The following is a 25454-nucleotide window of genomic DNA, read 5'->3' as shown; positions in this document are numbered from 1 at the left end:
CACTGTTTCAGCGGTCTGAAAGCATAGTACTTTTCTTCTTTCTTGTGAATTTTTAGCATAGCTTAACATAGTGGTTTTGTAGTCTTCCATTTCCATTTGCTGTTTATTTACTACCCATTTACCACTTCATTTTGTCAGATTTCCTAGGCTTCATACTGTGCTTGACTTTGAAAAAAGCTTCAGTGTTTTGGTGGTGGTGTGTGTGTGGCGGGGTTTGTGTATAGAAGCCCATAAGCTTTTACAGTTTTTTTGTTTTACCTGCAGTGGTAAAGATCTACATAAATCACACCCTGTTAGTCTTATTTATATTCACTTTTGTCCTAAATTTCATCAGTTATGGCTGCGTACTTTCAGTTATAACTAAGTTATCTCTTTTCAATATTTTTCATCAGATTATGTTAAAGAAATGATAGAACTGTATTGCTTAATATGTTACATTATGTATAACACAACTGTAAGTAAAATAGTAATGAGATTGCATTTCACTGTATGTAAAGTATTTCACAGATGCCATCCATTTATGGACATATAATATAAAGGTTACAAATCCAACAGCTCTAGAGCTAGAGGGTGCCTGAATTATGGTTGCCTATTTGGTTTCCAGCTCTGACTTGAGACAGCTACAGTAGATGTCAGGGATAGGTATGGAACAATGCAGTGTTTAGATTCTTCTCACCAGTGCCTAATGAAATACTGGAGAAATAAAATCATGATTAATTGATCTTCATACAGCAAATGCACCGAATTTTCTGTTCCCCCGCTGATCTATCATCCTTGTCATGCAATAGCATTATGTCATGTGTGTCTTTTCCAGTCTTTTAAGATTAACTGGGGTAACCTCAAGTTATTCAGGAAGGGGTACTGTGAGTAGCAGAAGGAGTTGGGAAGGGGTACTGTGAGTAGCAGAAGGAGTCAGATTTGGAGAGAAATGTTCATCTCTGAACAGGAGAGTGCAGCTAAGCTGGCAGCTGTAGGGGACATCCTGCCTGGGGAAGAGAGAACCTGCTTTTCTAAAGGTTGTTTGTCATGAGCTCAGAAGTTACAGTTCTTTTATTCCTGCTGGTTTTTATTTTGCATCTGAATATAATAATTCTCTTCTTGCATCAGAAAACAAAAGTGCAAATAATATTTCTGCGGGATTCTGTCTTATTCTGTCCTTTTTTGTTCATCCCCCCCTCAGTAGAGCATATAGCTGTTCTTTTTCAGTTAGATTTGCTCACTCATTCACTAGAAAGGAGTGTCAGTCCCATCTCAGCCACATTTAGACAAGCACATTCCTTGCCCCTCAGCCTCTGTTTGGGAAATAAGATATTGACTTAACATGCCAGAGCCCATTTGAGTGCTGCTCTGCTTTATGTAGTAAGGAGCTGACTGTAGCTGTGTTAAGATGAAAGTTTATCTTTTCAGAATGAATTATACAAGCCAGTTTGCAATCTCTTACCAAATTAATTGCAGTATATGTGAAAAAATCTGGGATTGTACCAAATAGTTTTGCAGAAGCTAGGAATGATACTGAAAATGCATTTCATAGTTTATAGTAATGTCCAGTATTGATGATGGTGCAGCTCTCAGGCAAGTACAGATCTTTTGACTTTGCAGACATGCCATGTGGAGAAATCTTTGCCTAAGCTTGAGAAAGGATAAGTGAACTTCGATGCTTCCCACTCCTAGCCTTATGCAGCCAGTAAGGGTTGGGGTAACTCTTTGTCCTACAGATAAAGAAGCCTGATTGATAAATGCAGCTGTTTTTTTGCCATGCATTCTGTCTTCTGTGTATACACTGCTAGTATCAGTTGCTTTTTCCGCTTTGACTCAGGCATGGATATGGACTGTACCTGCAGAGTCCTTCCTTGGCCAGAACGGATTGGGGTCTGATACTGTTTTTGCTGTAGTAGACCATCTGTATATATAAGTAGTGAAACTGTAAATCTTTACAGTGAAGGCAGAGGCTGTCCTTCCCACTCACCACCGTGTAACTGTACAGTGCCTAGCAAGGTGACCTGCAGCCTTCTGCTGCAGTAGCCTAAAAACTGTATGGGCTGACTAAAACCAGAGGTTAGTGTCAGTGTTTGAAGCTAGTCCTTTGCATATTTCTCATGATATGTTCAGGCCTTGAAATAAATAAAGACAGATCTGCTCTAATGAAAGATTGGTTAGTAGTATTTGAACATCAGCAGTGAGGGAGATCTGTGTAAAAGTCTATTGTGCTTCTTAACGGCAACTGATATTGTTGAAGGATGTGCAACCCACTGTTGTTTTAAACATGCCAGAGGAATTCTGCTGTTGTTTATTTTGAGGTAATGTCATGATAACAGAACAAGTATCTCAGAAGTAGTAAGATGTCATTGTTCCAGTAGCAAAGTGCTGAAAATAATTAAGAGATGGCATAAAAGACTGGGAAAAGGATGATTTAAGTCAGTTTCCATGCTGACGTCATGACATAAGATTTGAGTTTGGAGCTCAGTCCAACAAATTAATAAAATTCTTGTCTTTTAATTAAGGATAATGACATCCCTCAGCATCTTTCTCAGACTGTTGCACACATGAGAAAAGATAAGCAAAAGAAATGACATGTGTTTCTTTGAGATTCTAGAGCTTTGAGAGATATTTCTACTGACTCTTCCCTGAAACAAGAAAAGTAATGCGAGACACTGATTGTGCTGAAAGGATTACACTTAATGTGACTTGCAGTTTACTACAACATGGAGAAAAAAAAAACAACTAATATCTTCCTGGCTGTACTGGGACCAGGTTAGAGCTGTCTCAGACACAAGCCTCTTGGCACTGTGGGTTTGCTTCTTGCTGAGCTGCTTGTGCAGGTCTCTGGAAGGCCCAAGGGTCAGGAGCTATAATGATTTCACTTGCCTGAGGGTCAAATGCCCTGGTATTTCCTATCACACTGCTCTAGGTCAGCCTGTCCACCTATGTTTGTGTAATAGTGCTTAAGTTTTTTTTTTTTTTTCTTTTCTGTAAGAAGCAGGTGTTTTCTCAATCACGATACACCGCAGAAAATAATAATAGCCACTGATGAGAGAATTTGATAAAAACTTAAGAACCAAGCATTTGAGGGCTTACATGTACTACTGTGAATAATTTACAGAGATAGCATTTGCAATAAGGGACATAAGCCTTCTGCCCTCTTAAAATGTGAATTAGTATTAGGAGTATTCTGTGTCTGGACAATTTTATATGCAGTCTTAATTCTGCAGTCTGTGCAATTGAAAGCAATTGAAAGTTACTGAAAAAGTCGTTGGGGGCTGCCTGTGTTTCATCACAGGGAATAATACAATCTAATAGACGTAATCTAATGGACATACGGAAGTGGTAATGTCTTGCTAAAATAATCAAAAACCAGCCCAGTGTATTCAGTTTGTATTTTTGTTGTTTATTCATCTGTGAAGCCAGATGATTAACCTTGTTTCATTTTTCCTCAGCTGTGTTTAAATTGAACTTTGTGTTAACTCCAAGCTGCCTAGTGCATGTTTGCAAGCAAAGCAGGTTAATTAGAACTTCTGTTGTTATTCCAATTCCTGTTTAAAGAAGCCAGTAGAATTTTGTATCTGAACCTGAAAAGAAACTTTTAACTCTGGACTGAAAATAGAATTTTTGTGTGGGGAATAGGAAACATAGGGGAAAGCAAACACTTAAATCAATCACAGAGATGGTTCAAGTCTCTCTTTGAAAGGACTAATGATTTGCTGGGAATTCAGACCCTGGTGTGCAACATAATTGGTGGTGTCCATCTTGTTCAAGCCATACCAGGCCAATGCTCTGTTTTCAGTGGTGAAAGTGAAACTTGCGCGTCACAGCTCCTCTGTGAGAGGTTTTGTGATAGTTTCTTTACACTCTCTATTGCCTAGAAGCTAAAGATGCAGTAATGCATTTCAAAGTTTCTTCTCTGCTTGTGAGACTAAGATTGGAGCCTTGCAAAATTTTTTATCAGATGATGTTGAATTTTGCCTCAGAATATTTTCTGCAATGTTTTTCTCTGCATCATGATGCATGTGTTGTTTGTTACAGGAAGAAATCTTTGTTTTTATGAACTAAAGGAAATATATAGGCTGACAAAAGCATAATTTATCACCATCAAGAAGGTGACCAATAAGAGATGCAAAAACTGTTCAATGCAATAACTGTTGTCTGTTGTATGAAAACTGCTCCAGTATCTCTTAGCTGCATTCTTCCTTCTTCTGCTCTTTGTCATTTGTTATCCTTGTCTTCAGCCCAGTCTTTTTGTGGGATTGGGATGTTGCATGTATTTCACTGGCAGCTGGCAAACTGAATACAGCTCACTGAATGCATCTAAACAAGCTGTTTTGTCCTTGGAAGAAACATGGAGCGGCAACTTGAGCTGTGAACAAGCCCCAAGAGCTGAAGCCAGCTTTCTGCGCATGGTTCGCTGGCGTTAGCTGTATCCCACCAAGGCTGTCCATGAGACAGAGGGACCTCTGGCAGTATCTGACCCTGCTGTGCCCTGAGCTCCTGCCGCCTCATCTGGGGCGAGGAGGAGAGCGGGAGCACTGCCCTTGTGCCAATGTTTGTGAAGGGGATGAGATGACATGAAGGAGAAAAGAATTGCCCACTGCTAGACTGCAAATATGTGGATGATAGCTTGCTCTTTGCGCTGGTGGAAGTTTTTAATTTTTGCCTACTGAGGGCAGTGATACGCCGAGTGGTGTTAAGTTGCAAAGCTGTTGTCAAATATGAATGATTTACTCTTATGGACTAATGACTTCTTGTGAAGAAGTGTCACTGTGAAGGTGGCAATTTCTGCTGTTGATTTGGAGATTTGCCTGGGTAAGTGCACAAGGCTTGGACAGGGTCACAGGTTCTCAGCCAGGCCTGAGTTAGACTTAAATTTGAATAGGTGAAGTGCATAGGAGGATTTGCAAGAGATTCACCTGGTATGCAACAACTTCATTTGTTATCCCTGCAGAAGATGGTGATTGATACCAGATGTGTAGCATATCTGTGAAAGTGCATACATAGCATATGTTTTAATACTGTGTTTAGTTTGTGTTATATACACCTGTGTGTATGTCTGTAAGGAACTACTTAGCTGTAATACACATTCTTGCAACTGTGTGAATCTTAATGTAAATAGGACTGTTTCCTAGCCTTAAAAAAAAAAAAAAAAAAAGTTCAAGCCAAAAAGTTCTCTAATCATAACTGCCCTGCTAAGCTGATTTTTGGGACTTTAATTGAAAGGTACTGTAGCATATGAAGTCTGAAGACAACTGGAAAGATGTATTTTTCATGTATTTTGTCTACCAGATGATAATGATGGTCTGTAGTCTATCAGCTGTTTCCTCATGGGTTCCTTCCCCCTCCCCCTTCATAATTAAAGTAACAGTATTTCTATAACAGAACAGAATTGACTGTGTAAAAGTGTCTTTATGTTCCTTGGTAGAGATTCACGCACTGTCTGAGAGTCTAACGAGTTCAAAAGAAATCACCATGGACCAAATAATTTTTAAGTGTTTTTTTCTTTTCTTGTGAAGTTTGAGCTGATGGGTTGAAAGGCTCTTTCTAAGTGCATGGGTAGTGTTGTAGTTTGAGGTTGCATTTTTATACACTAAGAGGCCATATTTCAAACTTTCATTTTCAGTAAGCTGTAAATTTCTTTCCCTACTACTTTCCTTTTTGAGTTGCTGCAACAATTTCTGTTCTTTTCAATCTTATCTTAAGCATGTTTTTAAGGTCTTTAAAAACAGCTAGGTAGTTAAGAGTCATGCTTTATGATTTTACAGGTTAACTGAAGTACGCTTTTAGATTTATGTTCTGTGGATATTATTTTCACTTTTGAATAACAACAGTGGTCAGGGCAGGCAGGGTTTCAAGCAGGCAATGTATTTTCCAAGCAAAGCTACCTTAGCTTTAAAAATAATGCAAAGGCTACTCAGACAGGCTCTGGAGATCCTTAGCAGAACAAAAAACTTGGTTTAATTTTAATTTTACGTTTGTGTATGTGATCTTTGCATTGTGCCTGTTCAGATCTTAGAATGTATTTTGTGTGGGGGGTGAATATGAATCACATTGTGGTTTGAAGAGGCAGTAATAAACCAAGGCAAATTAAAGAAAACCTATACTCGGAAATGTTGATAATATGTAAGTTACTATGGTGAATTAAAAACTGTTTTCTTTTTTTCTGCTAAAAATTGATTGTATTTCTTCAGAAGAATCTCATTTTTGTATTTTGTATTGTTTTAAAGAATTATTGGAGAAATTCTGGAAAGAAGGAAGTGTTCATCTCGGTTATGGTTGTGACAGAACCGTGATAACTTGTTAATAGCGTTAACATGCTCGGAAGAGCTGAAAGATACAGAGGCATTAGACTTCATTAGTTCGGCTACAGCTTATTAAAATTAGTTATGATACCTCATGGAAAATATTCAGCAGTATTATATTTTTGATTGTGTGTTTGTTGACTTGTAAAGCTGCAGTGAGAAACTGAGAAAAAAGAGAGAAAGACAATGGTGGTAATGCCAGCACTTAACGAACACTACTTGCATTCTGCCAAGACAGCAATATGTCTGATTAAAAAACCCAACATACCGTAGGCCATAAAGGACTGTCCCATCTGGATGGAGTCGAATCATTCGATTTTTCACTGTCACTCCGTGGACAAATGACTTCTTATCATTTTGGAAATACGTGTCAGGCACCCAGAGTTGGTCAGCCACTCTGTTGTCCAGCGTTAGGTTTAAAGGTATTCCAGAATAGGAGAGCCTTTTATCCCTCCAGGACTGCTGGAAGTACATGGTGAGAGTGTAGTCCTAGGGAACAGGGAGGGGGGGAGGAGGAAAAAAAAAAAAAAAAAAAAAGAAGTTGAATAAGAGGGTCTTTTTGTGTTTTGCCTAATGATTAACTTAACATCAGTTTGTTTTTTAGATGACTTTCAATTCAATAACTGAATATCAGTAGCATGGTAAGAAATTTAAGGAACATTAACCATGACCATGAGTCTTGGCCTGTTGATGCTAATGTTGAACTTCCCACTCCTCATCAGTGGCAGAGTGACCACCTTCCCTCCACCCTACAGGCTTTCAAAATCTCTTGTGCCAAAGGGAATACATGGAACATATGGACTGGGTCTTCAGTCTATAGATCACATTCTACATTTTTTTGGGATATTTTTCTTTAACCTTAAGAGAGGAATGGTCTAACTGGCCTCAGTCAAACAGCATTGAATACCACTGAGGACTCTCTCTTGATATTATTCCTTATCTTCTTCCTGAAAGATTCCATAGGAAGATTAGCTGTACCCTGTACCCTCTGAGAAAGAGTAAATCTTATCTCAGAAGACAAGATGAATACTTTTCAATTTTGTACTAAAGTTGCTGCTGTAGTTCACTTCTGGTAGCTGGGCATATCTCACTTTAGCCCAGGCAATGTTGTGCTTTCTGTCCTTGGGAATCAAAAAAGACTGTATTGACAATCACATTGTGGCTCAGAGAAAACATCATTTATGCGGCCTTGTGGTTTTCCAGTTGGCTTGAAAATACATTGCTTTAAAGGGCTTCTGGTCTGATTTGTTCCTTCACCTCTTCATCTCTGAGAATTTGATGATTTTAAAGGTAGTCAATAGAAAAGCCAATGTGGTACGTATATGATGGATTTCTTAAAAGATGACAAGAACAGCAATATGTGGACCACTAGTTTTCTCCTCCTTTGCTCCTCTGGTCTCCTTTCCAAGTCACAGATCATTTTGTTACGCATTTAGCTGTAGAAGTACAGCGAAGTTATATGAATAATCAAAAGAGTTGGTCAGGAATAATGTTTTCTTTTATCTTAGGGAAAGCCTTACCTCTGTCGTCCTCACAAACCCTAACGTGGGCTGTAATCTTTGAAAACATAAAGAGCATAAAAGCTGTCTAATGTAATTCTACTCTCCATCTTCAGTGGCCTCTTAAGCGGTATGGTTACCATGAAAACCAAAGCAATGTTGTTATCTTTCAAAAAGACTATCTGAAATGTTGCATCTAGCAGAGTGATGAACTGTAAACATACCACCAGTAACAGAAGTTAATGAAAATACTGTTCCTGCTTGCACTGGACGTGCAGGGATTGCATTATATAGAGGAAATTCCTTGACTTAATGATCAGCTTCACATTTTGTCTTATACATTAGCACAATTAAGTAAGTTCTGAGCGCAGATTTGAAAGAATTTCATAGTCACACCCTTTTCCAGGTGTGTAAGATTGATGGTTACCCATGACAGAGCAAAGAAGCTGTATACTGTAGGTGTAAGTCGTCTTCATGACCCACATAATTAGGAGGGTAGGAAGAGGTCACAACAGCTTCCTTTGCTTTTTAGACCACACAGGTCAAGCCTGGAATTAAAATGATCTCTGGGGAAAGAGCACTGATTTATTTCTAAAAATGTTGGTTTTATGAAAGCTCTCTGCAGTACTTCCTACGGATAGAGTCCTTAGCTTGGCATTATTTCAAAAGTTTAAATTCCAGATTTGTCCTCTAAACAGATTTTACTTTAGTAATGATACCCAAAACATTCTAACATTTGGTGCTAGATCTAGGAACAAGTGTCAACAGCTATAGCCAGATCATGCTAAAAAAAAAATGGAAACTTTGAAGAATCCATTTTTGTCACTCTGGAAAGAATTCCTCTTAGTATCTTTATTGTCTAGTGATCTGGACCTATCAGATCATAGTAAGATTTAAATTTTGAGGTAGCGTGCATCTTTTTGGAGAGTCTGATGAAAATACATCAAGCTATTATCATGTGAATGTTGTTCGTATATGTATGCAGATATGTCACTGATGTGTATCCCCTTCATTGGAAGAAGCTGATGACTGTGACCTGGCAAAAGGTGTGCAGTAGGACTTAAACTTGCTGCAACTGCAGAAGTTTACCTCATTTTCAAAAGTGAAAGTACACGTGTCTTGAGCGAATTTTGTTACTCATTGTGTTTCATTTTGGGAATATAAACCAGTAAAGAACTGAGTGTGCTGCTCAGAGCGGTGCCTATAGGTTTTTGTCAGTCTGGTTTTGTTAATAAAATCTCTACAATCTTTTGAATAATGAGGATGACTGAGTCTTATACCTGCCACTGTAATTACGTTACTTTGGTAAGTTGGAAGGATTTACAGTAACTTCATTTATGTCTGTTCCTAGTCCTAATGCTCTAGTGTATAAAATCCTTGCCTCTTTTTGCTTTTATACATACACAGACTCAGAGACCAGATGGGAACTGGATGAGGACAAAAACCCCAAATCACTCTTCGGGTGCAGTTTTCATATATTGTATCTGCCTACCAGCCTGTCCTATTTCAAGCAATTTTCTGTAGAAGAGCTTTAATAAATGGCTGATACAAGTTAAATCCTCAGTGTTCAGTGCTTAGGTTGGTATCGTCTGTGTATTCTGGCTAATTCAGCAGAGCCTGGGCAGTCTGCAACTCAGATGGAACAGAAACTCCAATTATAGATAACCACCTTTTCCCTTCCTGCTTTGCTTCATATTTTTACTAGGTCTTAAAGCTGCTTTTGTATAGCTGTCATGCCACCCTGGAAAAAAGCAATTGAGAATGTTCCCTATGTGATGGTTCTTAAAACTCAACTGTAGAGAGAAATAGTCAAGATGGGCTACATGATATCTTAAAGGATGTGCTCAGGGAAAAAAAAGAAACTTCATTTCTTGACTATGGAAGAAGAGTCCTTGTATTTAGCATCATGGTCTACCTTAGAAATTTGATTTCTTATAGCTATGTTGCATACAGAATACTGTAACACTACAGTGGAAAGGGTCATCCCCTGCCCCCGAATTGTGCTATACTGTATAGAAGTATGTGGCATGCCAGAAAATGCTAATAGGGAGAGCATATCTGAGCTTCATCCTATGGAAGCTCAGTGTCTCTTAACTTAAAATGATTTATTTTTTCCTTTCAGAAACAAACTTACTAATTCCATATTTTAACAAAGAATAAAGGATCTTATGTCATGCTTTTGAGGCCTTTGTCTCTGAAAGTTCTTATTTAAAAAGAGTACCTAAAGGTTGTTTTAATGAACAACAAATTATACCCGTACTATAGCAGTCCAAATGATGTAGTTACATGCCAGGAAAAAAGTATGTGAGGTGAGAATTTAATGGCCACTTGCCCTTCTATGCTCTGAAATTCACTGGGGATTTTCAAGCTCTAGGGTATATGAATTAGCTATGAAAAATTCATAAATGAAGTGGAAGTTGACTACTAGGAGAATTTTTCTAGCTCATCTTATGATAGCCTCCCAAGATCGCAAACATCTGTCTGGACAGGAAAGTAATTCAGACGTGTTTAACTTCAGTGTTTAGGAATCTCTAACCATGAGTTGAAAAAGCAGAAACCAATGTAAATTTTTTTTTTAAAAAGAATCTGTTTCTGCAGATAATTCCTGATTTGAATAATTTGTTTTAGAAATATTTCAGTTTTTTAGAAGCACCCTGAATATTTTTGTCTAACTGCACTTCCTATAATAAAAGAGCTGATCTAGTCCTGAAAACTTGAAGCATTTCAGTACTTCCAATTGAGCTGTGCTATAGTTTTTTTAAAAATACTTTGCAATTTTTCAGGAGCATAATCACCTTCCCTTTGGGGAACTTCTGAAACACCAAGGATAAAGCTGTTGTGATTTGTGATTCCTTTTTGTCTGTGATCAAATCTGATATGTTAGAATGAGGGTTGTTTTTTTGTTCTTCTGTGGCAATTGTGTAAATCTCATTTCTCTGTATCAAACTGAAAATCTATGAGCATGTATAGATGTGTAATAGTACCCAATTGATTATTATACTTTACTGCTGAGGCATTTAAGAGTCATGATATTAGTAAAATATAGACAATTCCCCTTTTAGTGATCTCCTCAATGAAATCTACAGAATTATTCAGTAATCATACTGATTATTGTACTTTAAACTGTTGTGTTTTACATGAGAATGGAAAGAATAGCCTAATGCAGAAGAGCCTTCTTTTAAGTTTAGTCTGGGCTATTTACCACTCCAGCCTCTGTGAGCTCTTTTTAATATTGTGAATAGCAAGAGCAGGATCTCTGCTGGACTTCCAAATAAGTCTGGCCTCTCTCTCTTTTTTGAGCTTAAAACTTGTTGTAAGAACACAAGATCTTACACAGTTACACCTATCCATTATTAATAAACACATTTTGATTTTTATGAATTTTGAAATTTATTGGTTTTGAGAATGTGAGTTTTAGCTTGTGTTACCTCTTGCTGACTGCCTTTAGGAAGATTAAGGAAAACTTAAAGCTTCCTAAATTTCAGCTTAGCTCCATTCAGAATTTACAGGATTGTAAACTCAGGTCAATTTTGGACCAAAACTGAAAATCGAGTTTGAACTAAACTGTTATTTCTTTCAGTGGGATTAAGTGGCTTTATATAGTGCAGTGGAACTCAGGAAGCCTTCCTGTAACTGCAAAATGGAATGAAGTAGAATAAAACAAAATTTTGTTTCTCCCATTTCTAACATGTATACAAGTGCATTCGCTTTTCACTGTCGATTCTAATTTTGAAAGAAAACATTGGTAGACTTAAAATGAACTGGATGCTAAACCAGTTTACAAACATAGTAACGATAGAAATGTGAGAGATTACTCATTAGCTTGGCAATTGAGAGATTCCTCATTGCATGAGGCATTTTAATAGGGTGTGTTAGTAAGCTTCTGCTCAGTAACTCCATACAGTATTAAACTTAAGTCAGTTCTACATTAAAATAGAAAAGTAGTCATGCAGAGATTTGCAATAGTTTATTCAACTACAGTTTACTTTCTGGTGGGATCTTATATCGTGAAACACATGTTTATATTGAACAATGTCAAAAACGTAAGCTGGCCCCTCTCTGGATGGTTGCACTTCTATTAAAAATACTCACTTTCTATTAGAAATGCATGCATTGAAAAAGGAATAGTTCAACTCCTGTGTGTTTCTTGCTGCTCAAAAGTCAGTACAGTAGTTTTCTTCAGATCAGCTTGTTAAAAATCCGGAAAAAAATAAAGCTCTTTTCAATATGAATTTGTCCTTTTATTATGATATGTAAATAATGGGGATGACCAGTTTGGAATGCAACTTGTGGTAGAATACAGCAGCACTGATATTTGGTTACCTGAAATATGAAGGAATCCTGTAAAAGTTTTGCCAAATAATACCTACAGCAATTAGAAATGAGTGAAGAAGGTCATGCTTACTTTCTTAAATACCAGTTGTTGGAAAAGCAAAGGTATGCCAATGCCTTAGACGGTAAGCTTTCAGGGACAGAGCAGTGGTTGTGGACTAGTCCCTTGGACAACCCTTCTTGGTAGATCCTTAAAATCAATTTTCACATGCTTGTCCCAGTTAAGAGAGAGTCTGTGGAAATATGAATAAGAGAAAGTAACCTACTTGCCTCAAACAGCAAATTATTTTTTAATCTGAGTTTAAGCAGTGAAGTAACTATTGAACATAGATTGTAAATACGAAGAATGAAGATCTTCCGAGTCCAGGTTTGCACAGCAATTTTTTTTACCAGAATGCTTACATTCAATTAAACTTATATTGAAAAGAATTTCAAGAATTTAATCAGAATATGTATTTCCTGGTAGTCATCTCTCCTTTAGACTGTAATCCAGCATAACGAGTAGTCGTGAATAGATGCATCACATAGGAGGAACTAGTTCTGGTCTCTCACCAAGTAACTCAGAGTCTCGAATTCAATATCTGCACAAATGAAATCCTGCTGCCTATCAGGTATCTAGAGATTTGTATGCACAGTGCAAGTCTCATAAATAAGCATTGGGAGCAAGCTTCACTATTGTTCATGTGAGTAATAAAAATTTCTTGTAGAAAACAAAATGAGTGGACCACAGATGCCTATTGTACTTAGAGTGATTTAGAATTCCAGTAAGTAACAGACTGTAGAGCTCTTGTCTAATACTGATTTTTTTTTAGTTTCAAAATCATTTCAATAATATTATTGTACAGTGTATGTAGATGATGTAAGGATGGTAATGGATTTTTTTTCTCTCCTGATACACATCTGTAGCTTTCTGAAAGCAATATAGATATATTAAAATAACTGGATAATACAGGGAGCTGGTATTTTCTACTGTGTGGTGAACCAGCACAGTAGAATACGATGTGACGTACAACATTATGTTGTAACCTAACCTTCTGGGACACATTGAACAGGTGCTTCACCACCCTCATCAGCTAAATTATAGCCTCCAGTGGATTAAAAACAATGACTTAAGTATCTTTTATAGTGATAGTTCCTTTGGTTTTTAACCAATTCCAGACATACATATTTTAAAAGGGAAATAAGGAATCTTTTAACTTGCAGCATTCTGCAGTGTGATCTAAAAGACCCTTCATGTTTTCTGTCTTTCGAAGATGACCTGAATCTAACATTTATTATTGTTCCATGCATTAGAAAAATAATTAGCACATCTGTGGCATATTTAAGTAATAATTGACTATCAAAGTATATTTGGAAAGTTTTGCTAGCAAAAAATTAACACTGAAAGTAGGTTTTAGTAAAAGTTAGTAAATGGAAGAATGTTGTGAATATTTAGCTGTTGTAGGTCAATATCAAATGTTAGAACTTTAGATGAGTTTGCACATCTGACTAGAAAGAATGGAGAGGGACAAGCACAGTTAAAATATGAATCATTCTAGTGATAACCGTATCACTTTAATTTTGGGGTTAAAATGTCCCTACATCAGGAGGAATTAGGTCAGTGTTCTGTGTGTTAATCTTTGTGGAGTTGCATCAGGTGCTGGAAACTTCAGAATGCTTGCTGGCATTTTTAGAATCAACAGTAATGTAAAACTGCTTCCATACCCAACAGTTCCAAATCTTCAGTATTTTTGTAGTCTAAAATGAAAAGAATGCCAGGCACCATGCTAAGTAAACTATATTAAACCACTATGCAACAAAATAAATATATGGAACAAATCAATGTCATACTTCTACTGGATAATAATACGTATCTGTAGTGGCAAAATGTATGCTGTATACACCAAGAATTTTAAATTTTATCCTAGGGAACCATTCTGTGGTAGCGCCACAGAAGATAGGATGCAGTGCAATTCAAATGTAGTACAACTTAAGGCAAACATAACTGAAATTACAGTTTAAATATGGAGTGATGCAAGTCCTGCAGTGACTGGAAGCTTTGATTAACTGGGGAAGACTATTTTTCATATTTATTGAACACCAATAAGAATGGGCAACAGAGAGTTTTGAGAGAATAGTAAATGCTGAAATTGCAACTTGGAAAAAGGTGTATTCATTCATATATTGTAAATGAGCCAGTGCATCAGAGAAAGTTTTAGTGCTTGCTTGGCAACAGTTGGCTGTTCTGTGGTCCATCTTGGATCTCTGAGGGAAGATTTAAAGACTATCTTCTCATTTGCAAATAATCTATTTTAGGATTTAAATGGTGATGCTCTTTATCCTGTATAATTTTACATGTATACTTTCTGTTCAAGATATTGCATAAGAATTATGAAAAAGTATTTTCCCCCAAATTATAGAGGGAGGAAATACTAGTTCTTTTCATGCTCTTCACAAAAAATACTGAAATGGCTACTTTTTTTAAGCCTGTGGTCCAGCCAGGAAAGGAGGCCAGAGAGTTATAGATCTCGTGTATCAGTTGTATCAGTTGTATTTACCTTTCCTTCTCAGGACTCATAGTTTAGCACTTGTTTTGTTTTCAGTGAAGATTGAAGGAGCCTATATTATCCAGTTCTCCTCCTCTGGGCGCAATGGTTGAAGGTAGGGATGAGTGTCTGGGGCAGTGGGAGGAGGGGGAAGGAGTGTGGAAGCATGGACTTAAATTGTTTGAACTTGCTGTGCCCTAGCTTGGTTCTTGCAAACTAAACTTCTGTCGGGGGAAACAAAATAAGAAGCTTCACTTGCTCCAGGATAATAGAATAAAACCTTTCTGTTTTCTTGAGAGAAAGCACTTCATTAACAGAATTAATTTTCCCACAGCAAGTTTCAGTTTTGCAGAAATCACATTTTCTATTAGAAAATGCCAGATCATTTATAGATGTGAGATTTCTATAGGAAGAAAAGTTATGCAAGGTATGCATTCCTCCAGTTTCATTTGATCTGAGTGGTTGCGCTTGTTGTTGGTGAAGTTTCCTTCATTTTTTTTTCTCAAAAGCACTGATAATTCTCCAGAGAAATGTTTTAGAAACCTTGTTGGCATTTGTAACTTCATGATTAAGTTGAGTACATAGCATCACAATTGTGTCCTACAGAAAGAAGCAAAAATCTGGCAGGAGTCTGCTGCTGTAATGATGATGCTCTTTATTGGTGAAAGCACAGCCAGGAATAAAATTAGACTCATACAAATGTAACATGTTGGAAATGGAAGTGCTGATCATTACTCTATCGGGATCCGATATTACTTCTTGCAGTCAGTGGCAAAAGTCCCCCTGCCTGCAGTGGGATGAGGATCACATCCAGCGTCTTCAACCACTACTGAAAAGCAGACCAAAAGGCAACAAAATTCTCAGTTCTTAGTGGAAGACTATGTATTCATTTGCGTTTTGTTCGATGTTTTAGTGCATATGTTTATTGTGGTTTCTGACATTTAAATGGTTTATGATAGTTGTGCTCCTTTGTTTTGACATTATTTAGCAGAAAGGGGGTTAAAATCTCACTTTTATTTTGTATTTTGTAGTCTGCCTCTTACGGAGGAGGCTGGCAAGGACTTAGGTACTTTGGATCAGGTTCCCATTGCCTTTGGCTCTGTGTTTGCTCTCTTTTATTTGAACTTTGCTAACCTGGAAAGCCCGAGTATGCTGCTTACTCCTTTTTATAGGAAGCAATGAGATGTTACTAGCTGCTAGTATGGATTGTTTTGATTAGGAGTGGATTTGGCTAAACTTAGGGAAGTAAAGTAGTACTATCAGGTATGTGATTGCCACTCTCACTGCATACCTGAAACAGCTTTAAAAAGCTTGAAAACTGCTCTAGTGTTCCCAGTTAGTCTTTAAACTTCCCACCACATGACCAGTTGTCTGGGATAACAATGAGATACTAGTGTAGCATTGCTCAGAGTGTAAATTAATCCTGTGTCTGTCTCGAGTGACTGTGCTAATTCCTGACTTAAGAAACAGAACATACCTATGGTGTGATTCATATTCATTGAAAGATCAATGAATTTCTTTAAGTATCTGTAAGAAACAACTAAGAATATTTTTTCCCCCACACTACTATATTTTGCTTCTGAAGCTAGCATAGCTCGTCTCCATACAAGGGGTAATACTGCAATAAATACATTGAGGGGGGAACGAAAGTGTGAAAAATCATAGGAGGTATTTGTACTTAGAGAAGACTTTGAATTGTGATGGATGCTGAATAAACAAATAGAAGTATATCAGCATGTAGAATAACTGTACTCAGCATGTGCATATATTTTTACAGGTAGCAAATAATAATATCCTTTACATTTTGGCTCCAGTGGGAGCACTTGGGATTTAATATAGAACAGATGAGGGGAGAATCAAGGAACAGAAAAGCTTGTTACTGACAAGCAGCCTATAGACCAACACGCGTTAATCCATGTCTAGATATATTTGTTATGTATTGTTTTAGATTAAATGTAGACTGAAATAAGAAACAAATACTTTCTCTAAAGCATTTCTCTCTAAGCTTTCTGAAGGTAAATCTTTGCCACAGAACTTGTCCAGGTGATCTATGTCTGTCTGTCTGTCTCTCTCTCTGTATATATATATGAGAACTGAAGTTAACATTCAGGTCCAGGTATTAGCAATTGCAATGCAATAGTATTGTATATTGTGGTATTTTGATTTTTATGCTGAAGTCAACTGAGCTGCTTTAGGATTATCTTCCTGTGAGCGGTGCAAAAACTTGTTTGTATGCAGGATTGAAAGGAAATGGTGGGATAACATTTGAGGATGTGACTGTGCCTGATTAGCTCGGTTTTTGTCCTTTCCACAAAGTGGAAAGATCAAGCACCCAAGAAAAAGAAGGTCCAAGCTCTAACTTACATTCCAAAACGTTTCAGCCAACTTGAACTGAAAGCACTAATACGCAGTGGTGAGATTAAACATTTGGAAGGAGACAGTTCTGAGGGTCTTACCTGAAGGGTCTCAGACCTGAGGGTCTCTCCTGCTTAGTGAGCAGGAGACTGGCTGTCAGTGAGGGGGCACAGATCAGCTCTGAGGGTCTGAACATGCTGTGTAATATGAGGATTAAAACAAACTAAGAAAAGGATACTTTAGAAGAATGTAGCATTTGAAGGTTTTAGTAAAGGCAAAGTGTTGTAGATAAGTAGAGAATTAATTAAACGACACTTTCCTTAGTACCTATAAGGAAGAGAATCGGAAAGCAGCTTTATTTCTAATTACAGTTGTTTCAGAAGCACTTGGTACTTTTTGTAATTTCCAGTTAGCTCAGCAGGGTGAACTATGAGATCATTACAAAGTGCATTGAATATGTAAGGAGGATGACACAGTGCCAAGACCTCAAGAGTTCTTTATAGTGTCAGTGAACAGTGCTGCAAAATAAGATCACTGATTGTTAGCCTGGGAGCGGATGGAGTGATCTGCTGAATTTTATGTAGAGTACTGTTGTGCAAGCCATAGCAATACCAGAAATTTTATTAGCATGGGACAGTAAGTTGAAGGAAAAACAAACATAAGAATGTCAGCAATGTCAAAGATGAAGTGCAGTTGCAAAAGGAGCTAGCTAAGCATGTACAGTAAAACAAACAAATCCACAGCTCTTGATTCTGTGTTGCGCAGGGGCTTGTATTTAGTAAAACATGCTAGTTATAAACCAGTAGTGACCAAACATTGGCCAGACTCCTTAGCTCTAGAAGATGCTGAAAAATGTAGCAGGGAAGTTGCATATATCTTAATAGGATGGTGGGATAACTCTATAACAGCAGCTACTGTTTTTTTAATGCCTTTACACAGACATGCATGTAATATATTTTTACCAATTTACTTCTAAGCAGATTAGGTAGAAGTTATTTTGGTTTCTGAGGCTCTACTGATTGAAATCTCTCTCTCTTTTTTTTTAGCTGCCTGATTTTGAGTAGTTGTACCTTTTTTTCAGTTTTGAGAGAAGCAGATGAAGATCAAAGTGACATGCAGTGGCTCTACTTAGAACAGAAACAGTAATCATTGATCTGTCAGATCTTTAGGCTCATATGTACCTTATGTATCATTGTGTTCAACTGTTGGTTTCAGTTTGACATTTTTGTTCTGAAGTACATGGGGCTACTTTGTTTTGTTGATTGTTATGCTTGAATCATGTTGTGTTAAGATAGAGAAAATAATGAAGACCGTTACATGACTGGAGAGATTTTCTTGTATGTTGTTGGTATCCTCATTGCTTTACAGCCTGCTAACCTGGCATAATCATAAGGTCAGGCTGTCTCCCTGTAATGTTTTGTGCTGTAACTGGAAATCCAGCAGAAATGAGCATCATGACACTTCTGTTGCATATTGGCCTTCACAGTGAAGGAATTTTGCACTTGAAGCTGATAAAGCTGAAGATATGATTAGCACTGTCATAATAAAAGTATCGAAGTATTATTTGAAACATCTTCAGAGTTTTCTAGTCCAGTCTCCTATTTGAAGCAGGTTTATCAACAACTGTGTATCAGGTCAGCCATGACTTTTTCTAACCTCTGAAAAACCTCGAATTCCACAACTTTTCTAAGTAGCCTGTTCCAGTTCTGCACTGCCTCCTGATGAAATCAGCTAATTTTTAACACATTTAACAGCCTATTTGTCCTGCTCATGATTTCTCAACTTCCAAATGTGAATGCTATGCGAGATGGTGCCGAAAGCCTTAATTAAAATTGAAGTATATTACATCCGCCACTCTCCTCTTATCCTTGTAGTTAGTCTTTATATCATAGAGGGTGGTTATGTTGGTCAAGTATGATATGCCTGTAATATATCTGTGTTGACTATTTTGATTACCACTTTGTCCTTTGTCCTTTCTGTGCATGGAAATGGACTCAAAGATGATGTACTGTATGATATTTCTAGGGATTAAGTAAGGTTTATAGTTCCCTTGACCTTCTTTCTTGTCTTTCACAGAGATTGGCATAACAGTTACCTTTTTTTTCCTATCATCAGAGACCTCCATGATTACCCTCATTTTTCAGAGGTAAACAGCAGCCTCACAGTCATACCGGTCAACTCATAAGTACCTTTGGGTGTATATCTAGTTTCTCTAAGGAATCCTAATTTGTTGCTCCCCCACTGCCAGGTGCCAAACAGCATTAGTATGTGTAATGACCTGGGAGCAGGCTTTGCTTGTGAATACCAAGGCTGAATGTATATATTTTTAATAGCTCATCATGAAGTTGCCCCCTCTATCCATCGGTGGGACCCTTGTTGTCCCAGAACGTTTTATTTTTAATTAGTTTGCATATACAGTCTGTTCTTGTTGCCCTCAATGTTAGCCCTGTTTTGTTGCCATTTTTTTTTGCTTTTTTTAGCTTTAGTTTATCAAGAAGTTTCCGTTCTTAGCTAAACAAACCTGCTGAAATTCCTGGTCTTCCTGCATGATGAGCTAGATTGTTCCTGGCTCTCTGTAAGTCTTCTCTAAAAATGAAACAGCATCCTTTCCCCTTCCTGACTGGTTACTGGGGAATTTTACATAGCAATTACCTGAATAAGCCGAAGTCTACTCTTCTAAAGTTCAAAGTCCTAACTTTGCTGCTGGCCTTCCCAACTACCCTCCAGATCCTGGACTCTCTCATTTTCTGGTCATTCCAACCCAATCTGACATCCATAATCACATTTGCCACCATTTCTTTCCTGTTTATGAACAGTAGATCAGATGGAGAATTATTCTGGTTGGCCTCTCTAGCATTTGCATTAGGAAACTGTCACCAGTCCTGTCTAGCAGCCAGCTGAGGGCTGCCATGTGGCCCTCAGGAGATGCCCAGCTGGTTGGCATGCCCTACGCAGCAGAGAAGCCGCAAGCAGGAAGCTTTGCTCATTTGTCTCTTGGTTGAACAGTCTGTAACAGACTCCCACCATAGCATCCTCAGTACTCCTTCCCATTTTGATCTTGATTCAAAGACTCAATAGGTACATTTCAGTTTTCATACTGCACAACTCTTGCTGTTAAGTGCTTCTAGTAAAGTTGTATCCACAAAACATCTGGACAGTTTCTCCAAAACTCAAATGAATACAAGTGTCTGTAATTCTCTTCACTTCTGCTGTCTGTGAGAGCCAGAAAATCTCTGTATTTTTTCACTGAAGAATTGGTGCTCAAGCAGGAATGAATCCTACATTCTTTGTTCACAAAACTCCTACTTATTTCTTGGGAAGCAGAAAGTTTTTGTCTGAGGAAAAGAGTTTGGTTGTTCATGGCCATAAGCCGTAATCATGGACATTCAAAAAAAGCAAAAGCAAAACCACCCAATTTATTCCCTATAGAAGAATGTCCAAAGTCTCTAGAAAAGTTATAGTAAATCTTAAAGTAGAAATCAGTTTCTGCATTTTTCTTATCCTAGGCAAACCTCCTGTTATTACAAGTGGGATTTTGGCTGAATAAGACCTCAGTATTTTCCCATTTGGTTTTGTTATTGATTATTTTATTATTATAGTATGAGTAGCTATATTATGATTATAGTTGAGTTCCCTAATCAAGAATGTTGTTTGGCCTGTTAATGACAGATCACCAGTTCCTGCTCTATAAAGCTTGGGGCTAGGATTTCTAAAAGCCTGAAGTTGGAGAACAAAAGAAAATGCAGATGCAAGCTTAAAGTGAGAAGAATGAGTATGGTTCACATAGTAGTAGAGGTGATTAATTTCTACTAGAAAGAATGAGATGGCAACCTGAGGTCAGCATTTTTAATGCATTTTTACTGTTGCATCCAATGGTGCCTTGTACCTGTGCAAGTGTTCATCCTGATCTACTGGTTCAGTTTGTTGCTGCATCGAGCTGTATTTTTTTGTTTCATCACTTTTTGTGAGCCTACAGTATTAAAGAAGGTGATTTTTAGAATATCTATGTTTTGTGCCCATTTTATCCTGCATGGCATGAGGAAACAACAGCACCAACTGGAGTATCACTGAGCAGTGTGTTCCGTTGTTGAACAAACAAAAAAAAAACCTCCAACACTTCCCATAATGTCCTTCTCTCAACATTTTTTTTAAGAATCTCTTTGATCTATTCATCTTTTGATTACCACAATAATTATTTTAACTGCTTAAAAAAATAGTAGCCTTATATCAGTGAACTATGATTCCTCAAAGATGTGGAGACTGCTTTGTATTAGATGTCCTAAAATTACATGTGCATATTCTGATTTCTCTGCATGCTACAACTGTTCTCCATTTATTTTTTTTTAAGATACTATAAATACTTGCTTTGCATCCTGATTGTTTCTACAAAGGCAGTTTGAGGAAAATACTTCCCCATGTGATTTCTCATGATCTGAGCGATTTAAATATTAAACTGTTTATATGGTCTGACATCGTAGTTGGTAAGATTACAGGACAGATGCATATTTTCTGTGAAAATTTGCTTTTGGCTTTTTGCAAGGAATGGTTTTGCCTTCAGAGGCATGTATCATTAAAACTGAATCGTCAGAGCCAAGTGCAGCATATATTTAGAACACTGATAATAAACAAAACTTTGTTTTATTTTTATCTTAGTAATAGCATAACCAGTTGGCTAACTAATTGAATTAGGCAGTTTAATATGATTAATCCAATTAAAAACCCTACAAAACCGATGCCATTGCCAGTTTTGTGAGAGTCCACATTTCAGAACATTTTCCAGTGTGTCTGGGCATTTTCGGAGAGAGGAAAAACAAGCAAGAACAAATAAGTCAGTCTGAAGAGTTGTGACTAGTACTCCTGTGTACTGATTGGGATGTGGGAGTGCAGTCTCTTTCCTGCAAAATTAGTAAGGAAGGAGAATATAGAAATGGTAGCTATAGGGGTAACCAGATAGCTTAGTGCAGAAAATTAGAATTGGCAGCAGTCTATTGAAAAATTGAGTCAATGTTTTCTTGCAAATGAGGTGATAGATAAAGCAAAAACAAAAATCATTTGTCTTTAGTGCTTATGGCAATAAAACCATCTCTCTCTGAGACTAAAGTTTCAGAAGGCTTTACCTGACTAGAGTGCAAGACTGCCACTCCTCCTAGTTTAGAAACTAATCTTTTCCATTACTATTTTGGCATGGTGTTTTCTCATGTTTTCTCATGTTCCCTGCCTCCTCCCTCCCACCGTAGAAACCTAAGCATTAATGTTGGGGTAGGAATGGACAACTAGAAGTGAAGGAAAAAGGCAGAACAGCTCCTTTGCAGGGCAGCTCAGAACAGCTGTGAAACTGCAGCTCTAGAGTGGTTTTTACAACCTCAAAATGAGGGAATAATAATTTAGAGACCTGTGAAAGATCACAGAGAACACTTAGCACTGTTCACAGTCAAAGGCAAAGGCTGTAGCATCTTTCATGTTTCCTTGTGTGAGGAGGCCCAGGAGGAACCAAAACTAATTAGTAGCTTCGTGCCATATTCAAGTGCTACAGCAGAGGCCAAGTTTATTAGCTGCTTAAAGCTGCTCTACAGCTTCCAAAGAAGACAGAAGCAGCTCAGATCCGTTGCCAGGGCTGCACTAACACACTTCAAATGAGTGTGGAACCCATGTCTTACAGCTTGGCATCTGATGGCCTGCTTGCTATGTTGTATCAACTGTGCTCACTTACTAAATTTTACAGCATTAATGTACTCCAGGGGCTCAGCAGCTGGTTGGTTATGTCAGTGTTATCTTGCCCTTTTTTTGCTGTTCATTATTAGCAGAGAAATACTGTGTGTAACAATAAGAATAGCATCAGAACTGTTTGCCAAAGCAAGAAAAGCAAGGCTGACCCATCAGCTTTTCCTCGGTTGCTAGAGCTGATTACTGAATGTGGAGGCACTGTTCTGAAGCTTGTCCTGTGTGGTGACCTTTGAAAAGGGCAGGCTGGAAGCCTTTCTGAGATTTTTTTTTTTTTTCTTTTCTTTAATATTAGTTTTCTTGGTCTATCCTGTCATCTCAAGAAAGGCACATGTAACAGTGCTCTTGCACATGGTTTCACTCCCTTAGTGTTTTTTAGGGACAGATGTGTTAGTGTGAAGGATACAGTTAAAACGTCTTGCAGTGACCTGTATCTGATAATCATTGCAGAAGACTTAGATTTGAAATGCCCTTAATTTATTGTGATGACCATGATAGAGGCCAAAGAGGCAGTTAAGATGCGTTATGTCATTGAATGCTGAGGAATCCTAATTCCATAGGTTGTTGGCCAGGCAGGGTTTAATTTCAAGGCCTTAATTCTGGAATCATTGTGGTACCTTAACTGTGACAACTAAAAATCCTCATGTATTTCTTCTGTTAGAAAATAAACAGCTGCTTGCAGCTTGTAAGTTTTCAGTGCTTTGCAAGTTTGATACCATACAGGTATGGAAATTCAGTGTATTCTCAGGAATAAAACAAGCATTTAAAATTGTGCCTACATTTTTATTCCTCCTAAAAATACAAATTTTTTTCTGTTTCTCTTAATGCCTCCATTGTGTAGAAAGACTCATTTTGCACTAAAATCTACTTGTATTCAGCCAGGGAAGTTCTACATGCAGCTGGCCAGACTATGCAAATAGTAGGTTTTTGTCACTATTGTTTAAAGATAAAATATACTGTTTTCCTAGCTATGGCTTTTTGTTAGGACTGGTTTAGCTTGTTACAGAGCCAATGAAAGGCCTTGATATAGAAGGCCATATGAAGCAAGGAGGTCCAGAAGGCTTGGCTTTTGGTAATGAGAATGAGTCCCAGTTCTTCACTATCACAAAATGACTCTGCTTGGTGACTTCTGATCAGAGATAAGCCCCTTAAAAGTGGTCAGTTCAGTGATGGTCCAGCACAGAGTAAGAAACAGCACAATACCATGCAGCATCAAAAGCTTTGAAGGAATGTGGCCAATAGTTTCTGATAAGGTTCCTGATTAAATGGTGTGGATGTAGTCAAATACTGCCTTGGTGGAATGATCCTTTTCCATGCATCACTTGTGACTCACTTGAGCCAACCACATAAAGCTTGATTAAATTGAAACAGAATTTGTGTGTTTACATCAGTGTTCGCTAAAATGCTTGAAGATAAACATTTTAGCGAGTTACAGGACTCTCCATATGGATCTGTTCTATCTGGATGGATGTTTAGTTTTTCATTTATAGCAGAAGTGCTTTTTGTTAAGAGTATAGTAATAAATTTATCAACCTGCCAAATAATACATTTTCATGCCTCCTTTCAGCTGATTATAACATCTCTAGGTATGTCAGAATAATGTGAACATCTGTTCTCTGGAGATTGACTCTTCTGGGACAGTAATCATGGAGCTAATAAACTGGGAATGGAGAGCAGTGTTTAGAAGCAGGTAGGGTCACTTGTGCCTCTCTTTGCTTACTCTCACCCTAGTATTTCATTGTTTTCACTAGCTTGGCTTCCTGAGGTGTCCTACAGCAAACTTGCTGTGTGCAATACTGCATTTTCCTCAGAGCAGGATAGCACGCCAGGTAGCAACTCTGAGACTTGAACTGCTTGCGCTTACGATTTGTGCTAGCAGATCATCGCAGATAGTCCTACCTCCTTTCCTACCCACTCTCCAGAGCACAAAACCAGAAACAGTTCTCTCTGCAGCACTCATTAGCGTTCTCAGAGAGAGATTTTTTTTTCCCCAGAATGCCTAATAAATTAAAATGTGTGAAGTCAACTGCTTTTCTGGTATGCTTTGTGATTTGCTATTTCCTAAGATAGAAGTGGACCTGACACCTAATTTTCACTCTTTAGAACAGTTTGAGAAAGCAGGTTGTAAGCTTTGGAGGAATATTAGCATGGTTCAGGGTTAGGTGATTTCCCTGTGATGGATCAGGGTAAAAATACTGCTGTGGGAGATCATTCCACTTCTGTATGCTGGAGGATTCTTGTACTTTTTGATGAAGTACCTGATCTTGGTTGTTAGAGGAGGCAATATTGTAAGCTAAATGGACCTCAAGCCTTAGGCACCATGACAGCCCTACTGTACTCTGACCGCCAGATGTGCACCAACACTTGAATCTCTTGGATTACAGACATGATCAAACAAATGTTTGTGTATTGTGCAGTGAAGCACCTGCAGATGAGGTGCCTGAGCTCTGCAGCTTCTGCAAGAAATGTGGATATGCAAACCTTAACATCCCTAAACTTACCAACAATGTGTATGGGGCAGCAGGATGGGAGAATAGGCTGGTTTTGGTTGTAGCAAAATGAAATTCAGTAACCTACTCAATGGACTGTTGTATGTTGCCTGCTGTACCTGTGGCTGCTGCAGTTCTGTGACATAGATAGTACTCCTTTGCAACTTCTGACCCACGTCTAATCTCAGAGAGCAACTAAGAAAATACAGTTCCTGCCCAGCATTTGGAGCTGCTGCAGTTCTGTGA

General features: G+C 37.9%; 1 protein-coding gene across 1 annotated transcript in view; it reads right to left on the bottom strand.

The window, feature by feature from the left end:
* GABRB1 (gamma-aminobutyric acid type A receptor subunit beta1) overlaps positions 1–25454 on the bottom strand; it is a 136112-nt gene that overhangs the window by 55423 nt on the left and 55235 nt on the right. The window contains exon 4 of the mRNA XM_062575514.1: positions 6556–6776. Coding sequence (XP_062431498.1) covers positions 6556–6776 — 221 coding nt within the window. The remainder of the gene's footprint in view (positions 1–6555; positions 6777–25454) is intronic.

The sequence above is a fragment of the Rhea pennata genome, chromosome 4 (genome assembly GCF_028389875.1).
Source record: "Rhea pennata isolate bPtePen1 chromosome 4, bPtePen1.pri, whole genome shotgun sequence".
Taxonomy (NCBI): Eukaryota; Metazoa; Chordata; class Aves; order Rheiformes; family Rheidae; genus Rhea; species Rhea pennata.
The sequence above is the reverse complement of the archived record's forward strand: the minus strand, read 5'-3'. Positions and strand labels throughout refer to the sequence as shown.